Source organism: Balaenoptera borealis (assembly GCF_965194805.1).
Source record: "Balaenoptera borealis genome assembly, chromosome: 13".
NCBI classification, from domain to species: Eukaryota; Metazoa; Chordata; class Mammalia; order Artiodactyla; family Balaenopteridae; genus Balaenoptera; species Balaenoptera borealis.
The window spans coordinates 53,405,007-53,420,237 of NC_138870.1; the positions used below are offsets into that span (position 1 = coordinate 53,405,007).

Here is a 15,231-nt window from a genome sequence, read left to right on the forward strand (position 1 = left end):
ACATGAATCACATTTAGATTTGACTACAATTATCGCCAGAGTGTGCTGCTTGCCTCTGGTCTCTCCGCCCCCATAGCCAACTCATCCTTCCATGCTGCCAACAGTTATCTTTATAAAACATGTATGTGATCATGACCCTTCTCTACTTAAAAGGCTCCCTGCTGTCTGCAGAACTGTGTCCTAGAGCTCAGCACAGGAGGCCTCTCCCAGTTGGCCCTGACCTTCCTTCTCAGCCTCTGCTTTGGAGTATCCTGGCTCTTCACGCTACACTCTTACATAAGACAGCCCCACGTGAAATTAGGGCAGTCTGCGATTCCATAGTTAACCTCCTGTGTGGCAAAATGGAAACAAACATATTTTTTACATTTTTTCTGTACATTCTATTCTGTCGTTATAAAGTAAAAAGATTTACTTAACAATTAAATTTTAAAAGGCCATATAATTAAAAACAATGTGCACACACTACCGCTTGAAACACACATATATTTAAATTTTTAAAATATTTTTCGCCTCCTATCAGAGATCTGGTATTTTAGAGGAGGGCATCCTGTAACTCACTTGCAATTCTCCCAGAGTAGGATTCTCCTTCTTCTCCGTGGAATGCAACACTTTCCCTCTCTAAGGTGGCAAACTACTTACTACTCACCCTTTAAATGCAGTTCAAATACCGCTTCTGTGGGAAGCCTTTCTACCCAAACCTCTTACGCAGTCCACTTTTCTTTCTTCAGGGCTCCCAAAGCCGACAGTAGCTCTCTTATAGCATCCCAGTACCGCCTGTAATTACTTTGTACAACAATAGACCGTGAGATCCTTTAGGGCAGGGTTCTACTCTCTGAATCCTTAGCTTTTACTTGGTGTTTGGTTCGCAGTAAGGAATTTTATCACTGGATACATGAATGAATGATTAAAGTCTCGAAGTCCCTACTCTTCTTTAGATCTAGCAGGGAAAACATTTGATACTGGACACGCCTTTGGACAAATCACTTTGGTAAATCAGGCCCATAAGATTCGAGAAGGAAGGTCCCAAACGCTAAATGTGTCCGTCAAAACCTGGTGACATCCTAAGTGTGACCTGTTTCCCCACCACACCTTTCCCGCCATCCTAGGCACCTCCAGCTGCTTCTAGGATGGGGAAAATAATGGTGTTCAAGATGGGTATTTTTCTCTGCCTGATCAAAGAGCTTCGCTCTTCTTTGATTCTTAACAGCCAAGACGTTCACAATTCAGTCTCCAGTGTTCCTTCTGGGGTTTGGAGTGACATCTTGGCGTGACATCCTTTTCTTCCATGGAGACATCCAAAGTCTGGATTTCCCCACTGGACACTGCAAAGAGCCCCACCACAGCACTCATCCTCGGCCAAAGACAGACCGCCGGGTCGGGAGGGGTTTCCCAGCTGCTGGGGCTGCGCAGCTCCGGGAGGCGCTGGGGGCGTTGCCCACGGCCGCCGGGCTCGGCGCGCAGGGCCGGGCTGCGGTTGGCCACAAGAGGCGTCCATCTTCCCGGACGAGCGCGGCGCTTCCTCACCGCGCCGGGCGGGGGCGAGGGCGGAGAAGGGAACGCGCTGCTGAGCCGACCCCTCCCGCGAGCCCTGCCCCGCCTCGCCGAGCCCCGCGCGGCCGCCTCGGCTGCTGCCGCCCGTAGCTCGCTCCCCAGGTGCCGGCGAGCCGCGGGCCGTGAACGTGCCGGCAACTTTGCGGCCGCCGGGGGCGCGGCTCCTCCGGGTGCGTGTGCGAGTGTGTCTGTCGCCGGCGGCCTCCTGGGGGCAGTAGCGGAAAGGGGGTCGGGGGAGAAAGAGGCAGCCTCGGCGCACGGTGGCCCAGGAGGCAGAGGCCCCGCCAGGCGCCGGCGGTGGAGACCTAAAGTCCGCCGGGGCTGTGCCCAGGACGCGTTCTTACGGTGCGGCAGCCGCCCTTGCGGCCGGCGCCCGGGACTTGCTTTAGGATCGCGATTCCTCTTGCCTGCCCGGGGCAGTAGCAACCGTGTGTGCCGACGGAGGAGCGGCAGTAGCATCCCCAGCCCGGGCGGGACCCCCGAGCGCCGGAGCCGGCGGCTGGAGCAGGAAGGGAGAGTCGCGGCGCCCGCCCTCCCCGGCTGGCCCTGCCCCGCGCGCCCCGTGCGGGTTGCTAACAATGGTGCGGAGCGCCGGCGCGATCCCCGCGTACGCCCAGCGGTCGTAGAGGAAGTGGCCGGGCTCCGGGTGGGGTGGGCAGGGAGACGCCCCCCACCATTCGCCTGCTGGAGTTTGCCGGCGCGCCGGGCCTCTCCGGCCCCGAACCCTGGGCTCCACTCCGCATCACCGACGGCAGCTCGATCCGGAGAGTATGGTGCCAGCGCCCGGGTTAATCTAGTCCTCGGCTCGCTCCTTTTTTTCCTCCTCCTCCTCCTCTCCCTCCCCCTTTCCCTCCTGTCGGTGCTGCCTCTGGGTTCCCGGCGTGTGGGAGTACAACTCTCTGCCTCTCCGAGGAGACTGGTCGGTGACCCCCTAACAGAACTTGCCCACTGAAAGCAAACCCAGAACAGCTGGATAATGTCCACTCCGAGCAGATTCAAAAAGGACAAAGAGATCATAGCCGAGTATGAAAGTCAAGTCAAAGGTAAGGATGGGAGCGGCTGCCTCGCTCCTTTTGTGTGCTTTCTTGTCATTGTGCTCCGGGAGTTGCATTTCTCACTTGGGGTCTGTGTTGGAGGAAGGTGGCGAGGGACAGCTAGAGCGCCTCGATGAGCCACCCGGGGCTTCGTGGAAGCCAATCCCAGCCCCAGTCCTAGTCCCGTCAAGCCCACAGGGAGCTGGAAACCGGGTGGCTCTCCGCCGCTGCCAGGGCGCCCCTCCAATAGGGGAGAACTGGCTTTAACTTAACCACCTTCAGCCGGGCAACTTACATAGGAGGCAGGCAGCAGCAGTGGTTCCTGCCCAGTTATTATCACCGTCATCCTTATTATTTTTTTTTTAACGATACCATTGTCACAACGTAATCCTTTTTAAGGAGTCATTTTTTGAAGTCTGGCTCCGAAGTGCTCTAGGGCTTCATTGAGTGCAGGCGATTTTCGACATTCGCACTGTTCACTAATTTATCAGGGCGAGTCCCGCTTTTATGAAATAGCTCCCTAAAAGCTTGGCAGTTAAACCAAGCAAGGACTAGTGGAATCTGACTCCTTTTTAATGGGCCAGAATTCAGTGCCATCTCTCACACTCACACGGAAATATTGCTTTATCATTTGTTGGAGGCCACTTGCATGTAAAATTAACGTTTGAAGATTTGAGTAGTAGTTTCCATCCATTTACATTGTCAGCTGATGAAGGAATCTAATTAAGGTTGATTACGCATTTTTACTTAACGTGCCTTGTGGTTTAAAATATATATTTTCTGTCCAGTACAAGTATTTTGTGTTGCTGTTGAAGAGTTTAATAAACATATATTTGTTGTTTTTTTTTTTTTTCTTCTCCTTTATGGTCTCTCATGGGTAGCTTTTCCCATCCATTGAGACAATGGATGGAGTGTTGAGATCACTGCTGTTCTTTGGAATATTCAATGCAAAGTTGATAAAAATTGCTTTGTAGACATCTGTGTTTGTACAGACACAATCTTATGAAAGGACTGCAGAGAAGGGCATTCCTGTACTTGTCTTGGGAAAGGCAGGAGCAGACTGGGAGTTCTTTTGTGTGGTCAAGTTGTGAAAATGCCTGGAGTCCTGTGAGAGGACCTGGTGGGGAAACCCTCTGTCAATCAGTGTGAATCTGGACCATCTCATCATGGCCAGAGGCAAACACAATATGCAAGCCCAGAGACTTAAGTTTCCTTAAGGTTGACTCCAATAATGGAGTTAAGATGAACACTGTTCAGGAAACACAGATTTTTATCTGCATGCAATTAAGGTAATTTATACTTGTAGGAACTGGTTACATTGACATGGAAGTTATGTTAGCAGAGAAGTAATTATTTGCTTAGAGACAGGTACACTTTCTAATGAGCATAACCTTTCTTTTCTTAACGGGTCCAACACAGCCAAAAATCTTTCATACTGAGGTAGAACTCTTGTTCACTATCACCATTTCTCTGTGCGGTTTTTCCACATGGCTCTTTGTGGCAGGTCTTCAAGGGGTAGCAGTCTGGTTTTCCTGCTGCTTGGAGCACTGACTTGAAGAATGTATTTCCAAGTATTGGTTTCGGTATTTCTGCTTTAAGGTCATTTGTCCATGATCAAGTCTTTATCTGGAAAATATTCTCATGATTAATCTCTTTCAGAGTATGAATTTTATAGTTATACGGTTACTTATATGCTTTGAGAGTATAGGCTGTTTATATTGATTTAAGAATAAATACAGTGGGGACTTCCCTGGCAATCCAGTGGTTAAGACTCCACGTTTCCAATGCAAGGGGTGCAGGTTCGATCCCTGGTCCGGGAGCTGAGATCCCACATGCTGCGGGGCACAACAACAACAAAAATAAATAAATAAAATAAAAATCAATAAAATGGGATGTGTTGCAATGCTTAAAATGTGTCCGTCACATCCAATCCAAGGAAAAATCACAAACATGGTAAAAATTACTTTTGGAACAAATTCTGTCCCATAGAAAGTGATCTGTCTATTCCCTTCAACCCTCCTCACTTAACCTGTGAGTCCTCAGGCTGCTTTATGGCTCTTTACTACACCTGACCTGCCCTTCTCATCAGAGCCTGTGTCCAGACTTCATCTACTTCCCCTGTAATACTTAACACATCCTGTGTCTAACCCAGATCCTTATATCCATATGCAAATATGGGAATAGGGAAATATCAATACAATGGAATTGGATCATATACACCTTGAATGGCACACATTCACCTGAATTTACTAGGCAAAATCAAGAAGACAGTGGAAGAGAAATGAGTTAAATAGTTAAATAGTGCATGAGGCCCGCTGTCCTGTGCAGTGAGAATAGGTCCCTTACTAAGGATAGTTTCAGAGGTAGGATCCTGGTTTCCTAACTGTTTCTTTTCCTGAGCCCCTCTTTAAGGGTGAGTATCTCACCCTGGCAGATGCTATTCCACTGCTTAAAGGTGGGTGGTTTTGGAACAACCAACTCTTTCAATTCTAGCAGGTATTTCCTCTGATGGTAAACAAAAGAAAGTGGCTTATTCTAATGCTGCAGGAAAACCTAGCTGTGCTGGACTCATTAAGAGAAGACATTGGTCTCTTCCCAATGAATAAAGACGTAAATATTGGACTCTTTGCGTGATTTAAGTGTATCTGTGATACACTTAAATGTATCAAGAGTCATTTTTGATTATACGTGACTTTTTTACCTTCTGACTTGAATCTAACATCCTGGAGTATTGTCCTTTCTTATTCTCTCCCATTTCCCCTAATACCAGTTGCATTTATCTCAGGATTTCTGAGTTAAGGGTTTGATTTAAAAGAATGACTCCATAGATGTGGGATTTAGCCACTGTGGCTGCCTGCATGTGTTTAGGAAACAGACTTTCTGGGGCTATTTTCAATGTGAAAAGAACCATCCTAGGTGTAACGTGTAATTTTATGCTGTAATTTTATGCGTAAGACCATAAATGTATCCAGTTAGATGTATCATGTAGGGCAAGTCACTTAGCTTCTTTCTGGGTTTTGGTTTTCTTATCTGTAAGATAAGGAGTTTAGATTCTCTCAGTCCTAAGGGTCTTTGAGTCTAATTGAAGATGTCATGTCAGTTCACATTAATTATGCAGTAAAATTTTCAAGCTTTTTGCGTTTTTCTCTTGGCTGCCCTGTTTTGAGGAGGGTTACCTTTGCTTTAACTTTTTTCATAATGAATTCGCAAACACTATGTATTATCTGATTTCTCAAGGAATTAAAATGTAATACCACAGAAAATACAGAAAAATAATAAAACCACGTTCAGAAAAGTAGAGCACATAATTGTAAGAGGGGGAAGAATTGGGAATTATACAAGTAGTTAAAGGAATAGATAGGTTTAAATCGAGGACAACAGGACCCCAAGCAATAATTTAAAAGACATGTGTTAACTAGGAGGAGAAAGACTACTTCATGCGTGTTGGTCAACTTCCCAAAGATTTAGAATCCAGAGAAATTAATCTCTTATTTGTGGGGGCCCTTAAAAAGCAAGATTGTCTGGAAAAGTGTATGAAACTCAAACCAGTTGACTACACTACTCTTAGCATCTCTGGCAAAAAGCTTAGCAGTGGAAAAGACTAGCAAGTGGCTAACAGAAGGTTTGGGGATTATCTGTAGATTTTAGACATCTAGTTATTTATTTATTTATTTATTTATTTATTTATTTATTTATTGCTGTGTTGGGTCTTCGTTTCTGTGCGAGGGCTTTCTCCAGTTGTGGCAAGTGGGGGCCACTCTTCATCGCGGTGCACGGGCCTCTCACTATCGCGGCCTCTCTTGTTGCAGAGCACAGGTTCCAGACGCGCAGGCTCAGTAGTTGTGGCTCATGGGCCCAGCCGCTCCGCGGCATGTGGGATCTTCCCAGACCAGGGCTCGAACCCGTGTTCCCTGCATTGGCAGGCGGACTCCCAACCACTGCACCACCAGGGAAGCCCCCTAGTAATTTTTGAATTCTGCAGCAGAAATATTATGGAGCCCATGTAAAAAATATTGGTTCACATATGAGAGTCAGAAGAAACAAAAGACACATTTTGTGAGGTGGAACTCATGGATGGGAAGTTGTGTTTGTTTTTAATAATGCGTGTTGTTAGTTGCTAAGAATTGACAGCTATTATTTGCAGTATTTTCCTGAGGATAATCTCGTACTCATCTATGTGCCATACGTGCAGGAAGTGCCAAGAAAATCTGTTGTTTTTCAACCGCTCTGCTGCCTGAACTACAAATAGTACATTTTGGTAGCAGATGGAGCATAAGGAAATGCCAGTTCAATTTAATATGACCTCCCGTCATGTGATAGGTTTCAATAGGGAAATTAAAAGTGCTCCTGTCACTCATAGGGAACCTGTGTCTGCCTCTAATGTTCTTCATTTAACTTGCAATAGAAAACAACAATTTAAATTATGAATTAAAACTTTATAGCTGGGAAGGACTTTAAACATTTCCTGTCCAGCCCACTTCAGCGGTGCAAGGAGGCATAATGTCAGTTACACAATTAACTGTAACGTATGTGGGACTGGACCCCAGGTCCTCTGCTTTTCGGTAACAGTGGTTTACTTTTAGATTCCTCACAAAGAAGAGTAGGAGATAGAACACTTACCTGTTTAGACTTTACATCCATTGAAGGAATCATAGTTGGATGGACGAGAGAACAGCAACTCTGGTCTGTTAACAGGAGGAGTTAATTAAATTGATTAACCATAACTAAGTTGTTTTTTCACCAAGATCATTTCAAGAAGCCACAATGCCCAGGCAGCAGCTTCACAAGGTGGTTTTAAGATCAAGGGGAAAAAAATATGGTGAATATGTACAAATGTAACGTGCTTGAAATTTTGGTCATACTAAGTGAAGCTACTGCAATAAGCCCTCTTATGTTGTCCAGAAAACCTGATTTGTTTCATGAACTTCAAAGTATCTTAAGAAATAGTTTTGGAGAAATTTTTAAGCAAAGCATGCTCTGAAATACAGTGAGGGTTGGAGTATGCTATGGGATGGTAAATCTGAGCTCTGTCTAGATTGCTTTGCTTACTCCTGTGCTGTGTGATGACCAGGTCAGGAACCCCACATCCTCAGCTCTGGTCCAATTTGAGAGTCTACTTTGTGGACTGACCAGACCCTTTTTTATGCTAACTATTTTTATTTCAAGTTACATAACTGAGAATTAAGATGAAAAAAAAAAAAAAAACCGGAGTAAACTGTATGTCTAATCACTCAGTCTACCTTTGTTTTAGTGGTTTGAAGGCAGAAGTTGGGAATAGAGACAGTTACTAGAAGACATTTTTAGTTATTTGAAGGTCTTTTTATTCGTTGGACCCAAACTACTTTCTAATTTATTGACAACATATATATATGCTCACCTGTTGGTATCTCAGGATGGGAAAAAAATAGAACATAGTGTTTAAGAGCAGAAACTTTGGTGTTAGCCATTCAGCCCTGCCACTAATAATATATTTGACCACTAACAGTCAACTTCTTCATCTGTAAAATGGGGATAATAATAGTACTTACCTCCTTGCCTTTGTGAGGCTTCTGTGAGGTGATTTGTGGAAAGCCTTTATCACACACTTGGCACTGATAAATAGTCTATAAAAAGTAGGCCTTGTTATCTGTTTAATTTTGGTTTTCTTTACGTTTCAACTGCTTCTTGTTACATTCTGACTTAGATAAGCTTTTTGAAATTCAAATACATAATCACCAATCTGCTGCCTAAATAGATCCCAAAGTGGGCGATTCTTAAATCATCATGATAAAGTCCTCTGTACTTTTAGAATGGAGTGAGTTTCATGGTGGAATTAAAAAGGGATATGTGATAGGCAAACCAGAGAGATTCCCAGCTCCTTATAAGGTGGATTTTTTTTTTTTATTGTGTCATTCCTTTTTATCCAAGTACAAGTAACAGAGCCGAAAAGCACATATCCTGGGCTGCCATGTGTTTGCTTACAACTTTTGTTTTACATTTTCTCTACCTTTAATGATGCCAAATGGAAAATGAAAACTGTAGTCCAATCAATTGATGTGAAAAGGATTCTTATGATGTCAGATAAAGTCTCTGACTTAATTTCATAGTTTTGAGCAAAATATTTTGTTTTAAAATCAATATAGAAATGAAAAATTTCACTTTTGCCTGCTAATTTGCTTTTGCTTCATTTGAAAGCACTTTGATTTTTTTTCCAGCTTTATTGAGATATATTTGACATATAACAGAAAGCACTTTGATATTAAAAATTATTGTCTATGTATCTCCCACACCTCCTGGTATAGGGCTTCATTAAATCTTAATTGAATGAATAGAGTAATTGTTTTGAATTATCATTCCTTTATAGTATAAACTAACATGGCGATCATTCAGAATTATCTAGGGTGTCCAATGAAGTACTACCACAAAATTAAACTGAATTCAAATGTGTGTAACTTCTTTAGAAAGTCACAGAGCTGGAAACAGTCTGAGTGTCCAACAATGGAGAATAGTTTACTGAATTCCACTGGGGAATGGTTAACTAACTTGTGCACATGGAATGTTATGGGGTCATTAACAGTGGTTTTTGAAGAACATTTTATGGTATGGAGAAATATTTTATAATAATTGGGAAAAAGAGAGACCATTAAAAAAAAAAAAAAAAAAAGGATGGTTAGGACAAGCTAAAACAGAGCTAAATTGACGGATAGCTATGTCCATTCACGTGTGTCAGCCATACTGGGTAGTGGGATTTCAGCATGAGGAGAAACCCTAGTTGGACCTCAGTCTTACATGTCACCAACAAATGAAATAAAACATCACTCCCTCCAAGTCAGATGTTCTGTGAAGTCAAAAGTTTATAATTAAAGTTAACTTCCATGGCGGGGGAAAAAAGGATGATGAAATAATAAAAATGAAAAATAATCGTAGCAGCAGCTAACAGTTATTGAGCGCTCACGGTGTGCCAGTCGCTGCCACGGCTACTTTGCCTGGGTGCGCTCAGCTTTCTATGTCCATACCAAGCTATAACGCATGGCGGGAGGAGTTTCCGCTTATTTTTCCTGTTTGGTATAGGTTGTATTTCCTGTACTTTTGGACCTCAGTACATCCTCTGCTTGGTAAATTTCCTGGCCTAATGCAGGAATCTCACTTTGAGACCCACCCTCCTTCAGGATGGGGGTGGGGCAAGGTGCATCCAAGCGAAATTGAACCTCTGCTGATCAGGTTTGTTCACAGGTCAATTTCAAACTTCCTGTTTGCTCAGTGATATACTTTGGTTTTTTCTTGCTTTGAATTCAGCTAACAGTTCGTAGGTTGCGGGCTGGGAGGGCGGGGGAAGCAGCCTCTCTTTTTCTTTTCTTTTTTTGGGTGAAATATATATACAAACGGGTACGGAACATTATTTACAATTTAATGCATAATAATAAAATGAATACCTGGTTAATAGCCACGCAGGTTAAGAAGTAGAACATTAGCAGTGTCTAGAAACCCCCAAATTGTCCCCTTTCTAACAAATCTCTCTTCATCCTGTTGCCCCCTCAATAACAATTCTGAATTTAGTATTAATCATCCCCTTGTTTTCTTTAAAGTTTTATGATAGTTTTATAGTTTTCTTTATAGTTTTGATGTATGTTATATCCATGCATCAAAAATACAGAGCCCTTTTGAACACATACCAGATTTTTTAATGATATTAAAGAATTGATGTTAATTTTTAAGAATAATAGTATTTTGGCATGTATAACAAATCTTTATCTTTTAAATATATGTGCTGAAGTATTTGGGGATGGCTAAGATTTGCTTCAAGATAATCTGGGGGAAGGAGGAAGTAGGTGGGAATACAGATAAAATAAGATTAGCCAGGAATTGATAATTGTTGGGTACGTGGGGTTCATTATTTTATTCTCTTTACTTTTGTGTATGTTTAAAATTTTCTCTAATAAAAAATTTTCAAAGTAAGTATGCCTTCTTATGACTTCCATTTTTCACTCAATGTTATATTAAGATTGATCTACATTAATGTGTGTAGCTGTCATTAATTTATTTTCACTGATATATAGTATTCCAGTGCATGAAAATACTGGAAGCTATTTATTCATTCTTTATGACATTTGGATTATTTGCAGTTTTTTGCCATCATGATTAATAATAATATATAACATGCTGTGAGTGTCTCCTAGTGTACATGAGTTTCTCTATGTATACTTGCTGGGTCATAGGGAATGTGCGTGGTCAACTTTACTAATGTCAAACTTTTCTCTAAGTGCTTGGTAGTTATTCTCTTACCAGCAGTGAATGAGAATTCCACATCCTGAAAAACACTTAGTATGGGCCAACGTATTAGTTAAGGTAAAGGCTGAACTATAACAATAAAGAGAACCTTGAAAGACGATAACCTAAAAATGTAGAAATTTCTCACCTAACAGTCTGGAGGTGTGCAGTCCAGGCTACCAGGACAGTTTTGCCTCCTTAAATTATTTGAGTTTTCTCCATCTCGTTCCTCTGCCATCACCTGGGGAACTGAACTTGTATGCCTGGTTGAAACTGGGTCTTAAGTATATCCATGTTCTGACTTACAGGAAGGAAAATGAGTCGTGAGGAGCATATGGCCAATGTGTTAAAACCCAGGCCAGAAATAATACAGAGAATTTCCATTCATTTAACTGGTGAGAACTTAGTCACAGGACAACGTCTTGCCGCAAGGGAGGCTGGCAAATGTAGTCTACCTGGGCAGCCCTGTTTCCAGCTACAACTTCATAACCATGGAAGGAGAGAACAGATTTGGACAACCAGTCGTCAGCATGAAGACAAGGTTTTTTGGAGAGGCAATCTACTGGGGTAAAATGGTATTTTGGCTTAATTTGTATGTCTTTGATTACTGATGAGATAGAGCATCTTTTCACATGTTTAAGGGCCATTTGCTTTTGTCACTAAAATGCTTATTCATACCTTTGCCCAGTTATCTGTTGGTTTGTCTTTTTCTTATTGATTTGTGCATTTTGTTTTGTTTTGGTTTCGGTATGTTCTTAATATTGATCTTTTGTCAGTTATATCTGTTGCAAATATCTTCTCCCTGTTTGTAGTTTGTATTTTCACATTTTAAAAAGATATCTCTGGATAAACAGAAGTTGCTCATTTTAATTTGTTCAAATGTATCAATTATTTATATTTGGTGTTTAAGCAATCCTTCCCTACTCTAAGGTCAGAAAGATATCTGTCTATATCATCTTATGAATGTTTTAAAATCTTGCTTTTGACATAAAAGTTTTTAATTTATCTGAAGTTATTTTTCATATTGTGAACTAGGGATATATTTTTAGTTCTTTTCATGTGGATGACCAGCTTTTTTCATTCCACTTGCTAAATAGTTTCTTCTTTTAAAAAGTAATCTACTAGCTACTTCTGTCTTGATCAGAGTTTCATGTATACATGTATCTATCTCTGGACACTCTATTATGTTTCATTGGTTAATTTATAAATTCTTGCACATACCACAGTATCTTAATTACTATAGCTTTATAATTAGTCTTACATTTGGTAGGCCAAATTCTCCTTCCTTATACCCTTTCAGAAGTATCTTGGTGATCTTGGTTCTTTCTCTCTCATGTGCATTTTATTTATTTATTTATAAAATATTTATTTGGCTGAGTCAGATCTTAGTTGCGGCATGCGGACTCTTAGTTGCTGCATGCATGCAGGATCTAGTTCCGTGACCAGAGATCAAACCCGGGTCCCCTGCGTTGGGAGTGCAGAGTCTTAGCCACTGGACCACCAGAGAAGTCCCTCATGTGCATTTTAGAATCAGTTTTCCTTCCATGGGAAGCCCATAGGCATTTTGATTGAAACTGTGTGAAATTATGAAGCAATTAGCAGAGAATTGGCAACTGTATATTAGATTATAAGTTCTACTTACCCATGAATATGAATATTTCTCCATTTATTTAGTTGTTTTTAAATATCTTACTGTAAAGTTTTATATTTTCTATGTTTTTTGTTAGACTTATTTCACTTTTGTTACTAATGTTTATGAGATCTCTTTTAAAATTGTTTTCTAATTGTTTCTGGTATACAGAAATGAAGTTTACTTTAGCATATTGGTCTTATGTCCAGCCACTGTGCTAGTTTATTATTTCAAATAATTTGTTCATTTTTTGGTTAAAAAAATCTTATTATTTGCAAATATAAAGACAATTAATTATATTTCCTCCTTCCCAAACCTTACGGCTTTAATTTATTCTTCTATTTTTGCCCTAGGCAGAATTTTGAGTATGAAGTTAATAAACACAGTGAATTGTCATTCTTGTTCTGGATTTAAAGGGAATGTTTTCAAGCCTCTCCTACCGTAAAGGATAATGATTGTTTTCAGTTTATTATAGATATTCTTATCAGGTTAATTTTCATGTATTCTCTGTTTACTTGAAGTTTTAATCATTAATAGTTGGTTGAAAGTTACCCTTTTTTCTTTTTGCATCTGTTGATTTTTTTAAAATATTTATTTATATATTTAGCTGCATTGGGTCTTAATTGTGGTACACGGGATCTTTCATTGTGGCATGTGGGCTCTTCGTTGCAGTATGCAGGCTTCTCTAGTTGCGGCATGTGGGCTGTGTAGTTGTGGAATGTGGGCTTAGTAGTTGCAACGTGCGGGCTTATTGCCCACGGCATGTGGAATCTTAGTTCTTGGACCGGGGATCGAACCTGCATCCCCTGCATTGGAAGTCGGATTCTTAACCACTGGACCACCAGGGAAGTCCCTGCATCTATTGATATTATTTTTTCTTCTTTAATCTGTTAATGTAATGAGAAATATTTACAAAGTTTCTAATATTGATCCATATCTGTATTCCAGAATTAAACCTATCTTCATCATTGTATTATATGTGTAAATAGTTGGATTCAGTTTGCCAATATTTAGTTCAGGTTTTTTTGTTGTTGTTGTTTTTTGTTTTTTGTCTCTAAATGCTTGAATGAAACAGACCCATGGCTTTCCTTTCAGATAATGTCCTTGTCTGGGTTCACATTTCCATTATACTAGCCTAACAGAATGCATTGGAGAGTATTGCTTCTCTTTCTATTTTGTAAAAGAGTTTGAAATTTTGGAATATTTCTTCTCTTGAAAGGTCGGTAAAACTGCTTATTTGGGTCTAGTCATTTTCTTTGTGTGAAGAACTTTTAACTGCTAATCAGCAGTTAATCATTAGTTTTACTAGTGATAGGATTATTTATTCTTTATATTTCTTCTGAAGTCAGTTTTGTTAAGTTATATTTTTCTAGAAATGTCTCTGTTTTGTGTAAGTTTTCAAATATATTGACATAATTTTGATGATAGTATATTTTAAAAATATGGGCTGATCTGTATTTAATTTAAAATATTATTGTAGGGAATTCCCTGGTGGTCCAGTGGTTAGGACTTGGCGCTTTCACTGCCGGGGCACCTGGTCAGGGAACTAAGATCCTGTAAGCCACGCAGTGGGGCCAGAAGATAAAAATTAAAAATAAAATAGTATTTTAAAATATTTATTTTTGCCTTATCTCTTTCTTGGTGAATCTTAAAAGGGGGTTGTCTGTTTTTGTTGTTTTTTCTTTTCTCTTTTATTGATTTCTGCTCTTATCTTTACTCTCATCCTTTAAATTTTCTTCAGATTTATTCTGTTCTTTATCTGTTTTTTTTTAGGTTGGACATACAGCTCATTTGCTTTTATCCTTCTTCGCTACTGTAAACATTTAAGGCAATAAATTTCTTTTCTAATGTAAATGTTATTTCTAACAAAAGCATCATTCTTAACAAAGGCATCTGTTCTTCTCTCCAATAAATATTCTCCCCTAATAAATATTTATGATAATTCCCCTTAAAGTACCATCTTTGCTTCATCTAGAAAGTTTTGATGTGTAAAGTTTATTAAAATTAACTTCTCAGTATTTTGAATTTCTTATAATGGTTTCCTCTTTGCCCCATGAGGTATATAGGAGTGTGACTTTACATTAAAAAAAAAAAAAAAAAAAAACGAGGGGACTTCCCTGGTGGTGCAGTGGATAAGAATCCGCCTGCCAGTGCACGGGACATGGGTTCGATCCCTGGTCCGGAAAGATCCCACATGCCGCGGAGCAACTAAGCCCATGCACCACAACTACTGAGTCTGCGTTCTAGAGCCCGCGAGCCACAACTACTGAGCCCACGTGCCACAACTCCTGAAGCCCGTGCTCCGTGAGCCCGTGCTCCGCCACATGAAAAGCCCGCGCACTGCAACAAAGAGTAGCCCCTGCTCGCCGCAACTAGAGAAAGCCCGCACGCAGCAACGAAGACCCAACGCAGCCAAAAATAAATAATTAATTAATTTTTAAAAAAATTCTTTTTTAAAGTGAGGATGTTTATCTTTTTTAAAATATATAATTCCTACGTTGCAATCTGAGAGGAATCATGTTTGAAATTAGTTGGGGATTATTTCCTCTTACTGTTCTCTGGAGGAATTCATGTAAGACTGGAATTATGTGACTCTTAAGTGTTTAATAAAGTTATCCAAGTTTCATATTTTCATCAAGAAAAAAAATCTGTCGGGACTTCCTTAGCAGTCCAGTGGTTAAGACTCCGCACTGCCAATGCAGAGGGCACAGGTTCGATCCCTGGTCCGGGGAACTAAGATCCCACATGCTGCGTGGCGTGGCCAAAAAA

General features: G+C 40.8%; 1 protein-coding gene across 2 annotated transcripts in view; it reads left to right on the forward strand.

The window, feature by feature from the left end:
• The first annotated feature begins 2,467 nt into the window (after window positions 1-2,467).
• SRGAP1 (SLIT-ROBO Rho GTPase activating protein 1) overlaps window positions 2,468-15,231 on the forward strand; it is a 274,797-nt gene continuing 262,033 nt past the window's right edge. For both annotated transcript variants that reach the window (XM_082351200.1, XM_082351201.1), the window contains exon 1: window positions 2,468-2,594. In XM_082351200.1, the coding sequence (XP_082207326.1) occupies window positions 2,528-2,594 (67 nt within the window). In that variant the 5' untranslated portion in view covers window positions 2,468-2,527. The remainder of the gene's footprint in view (window positions 2,595-15,231) is intronic.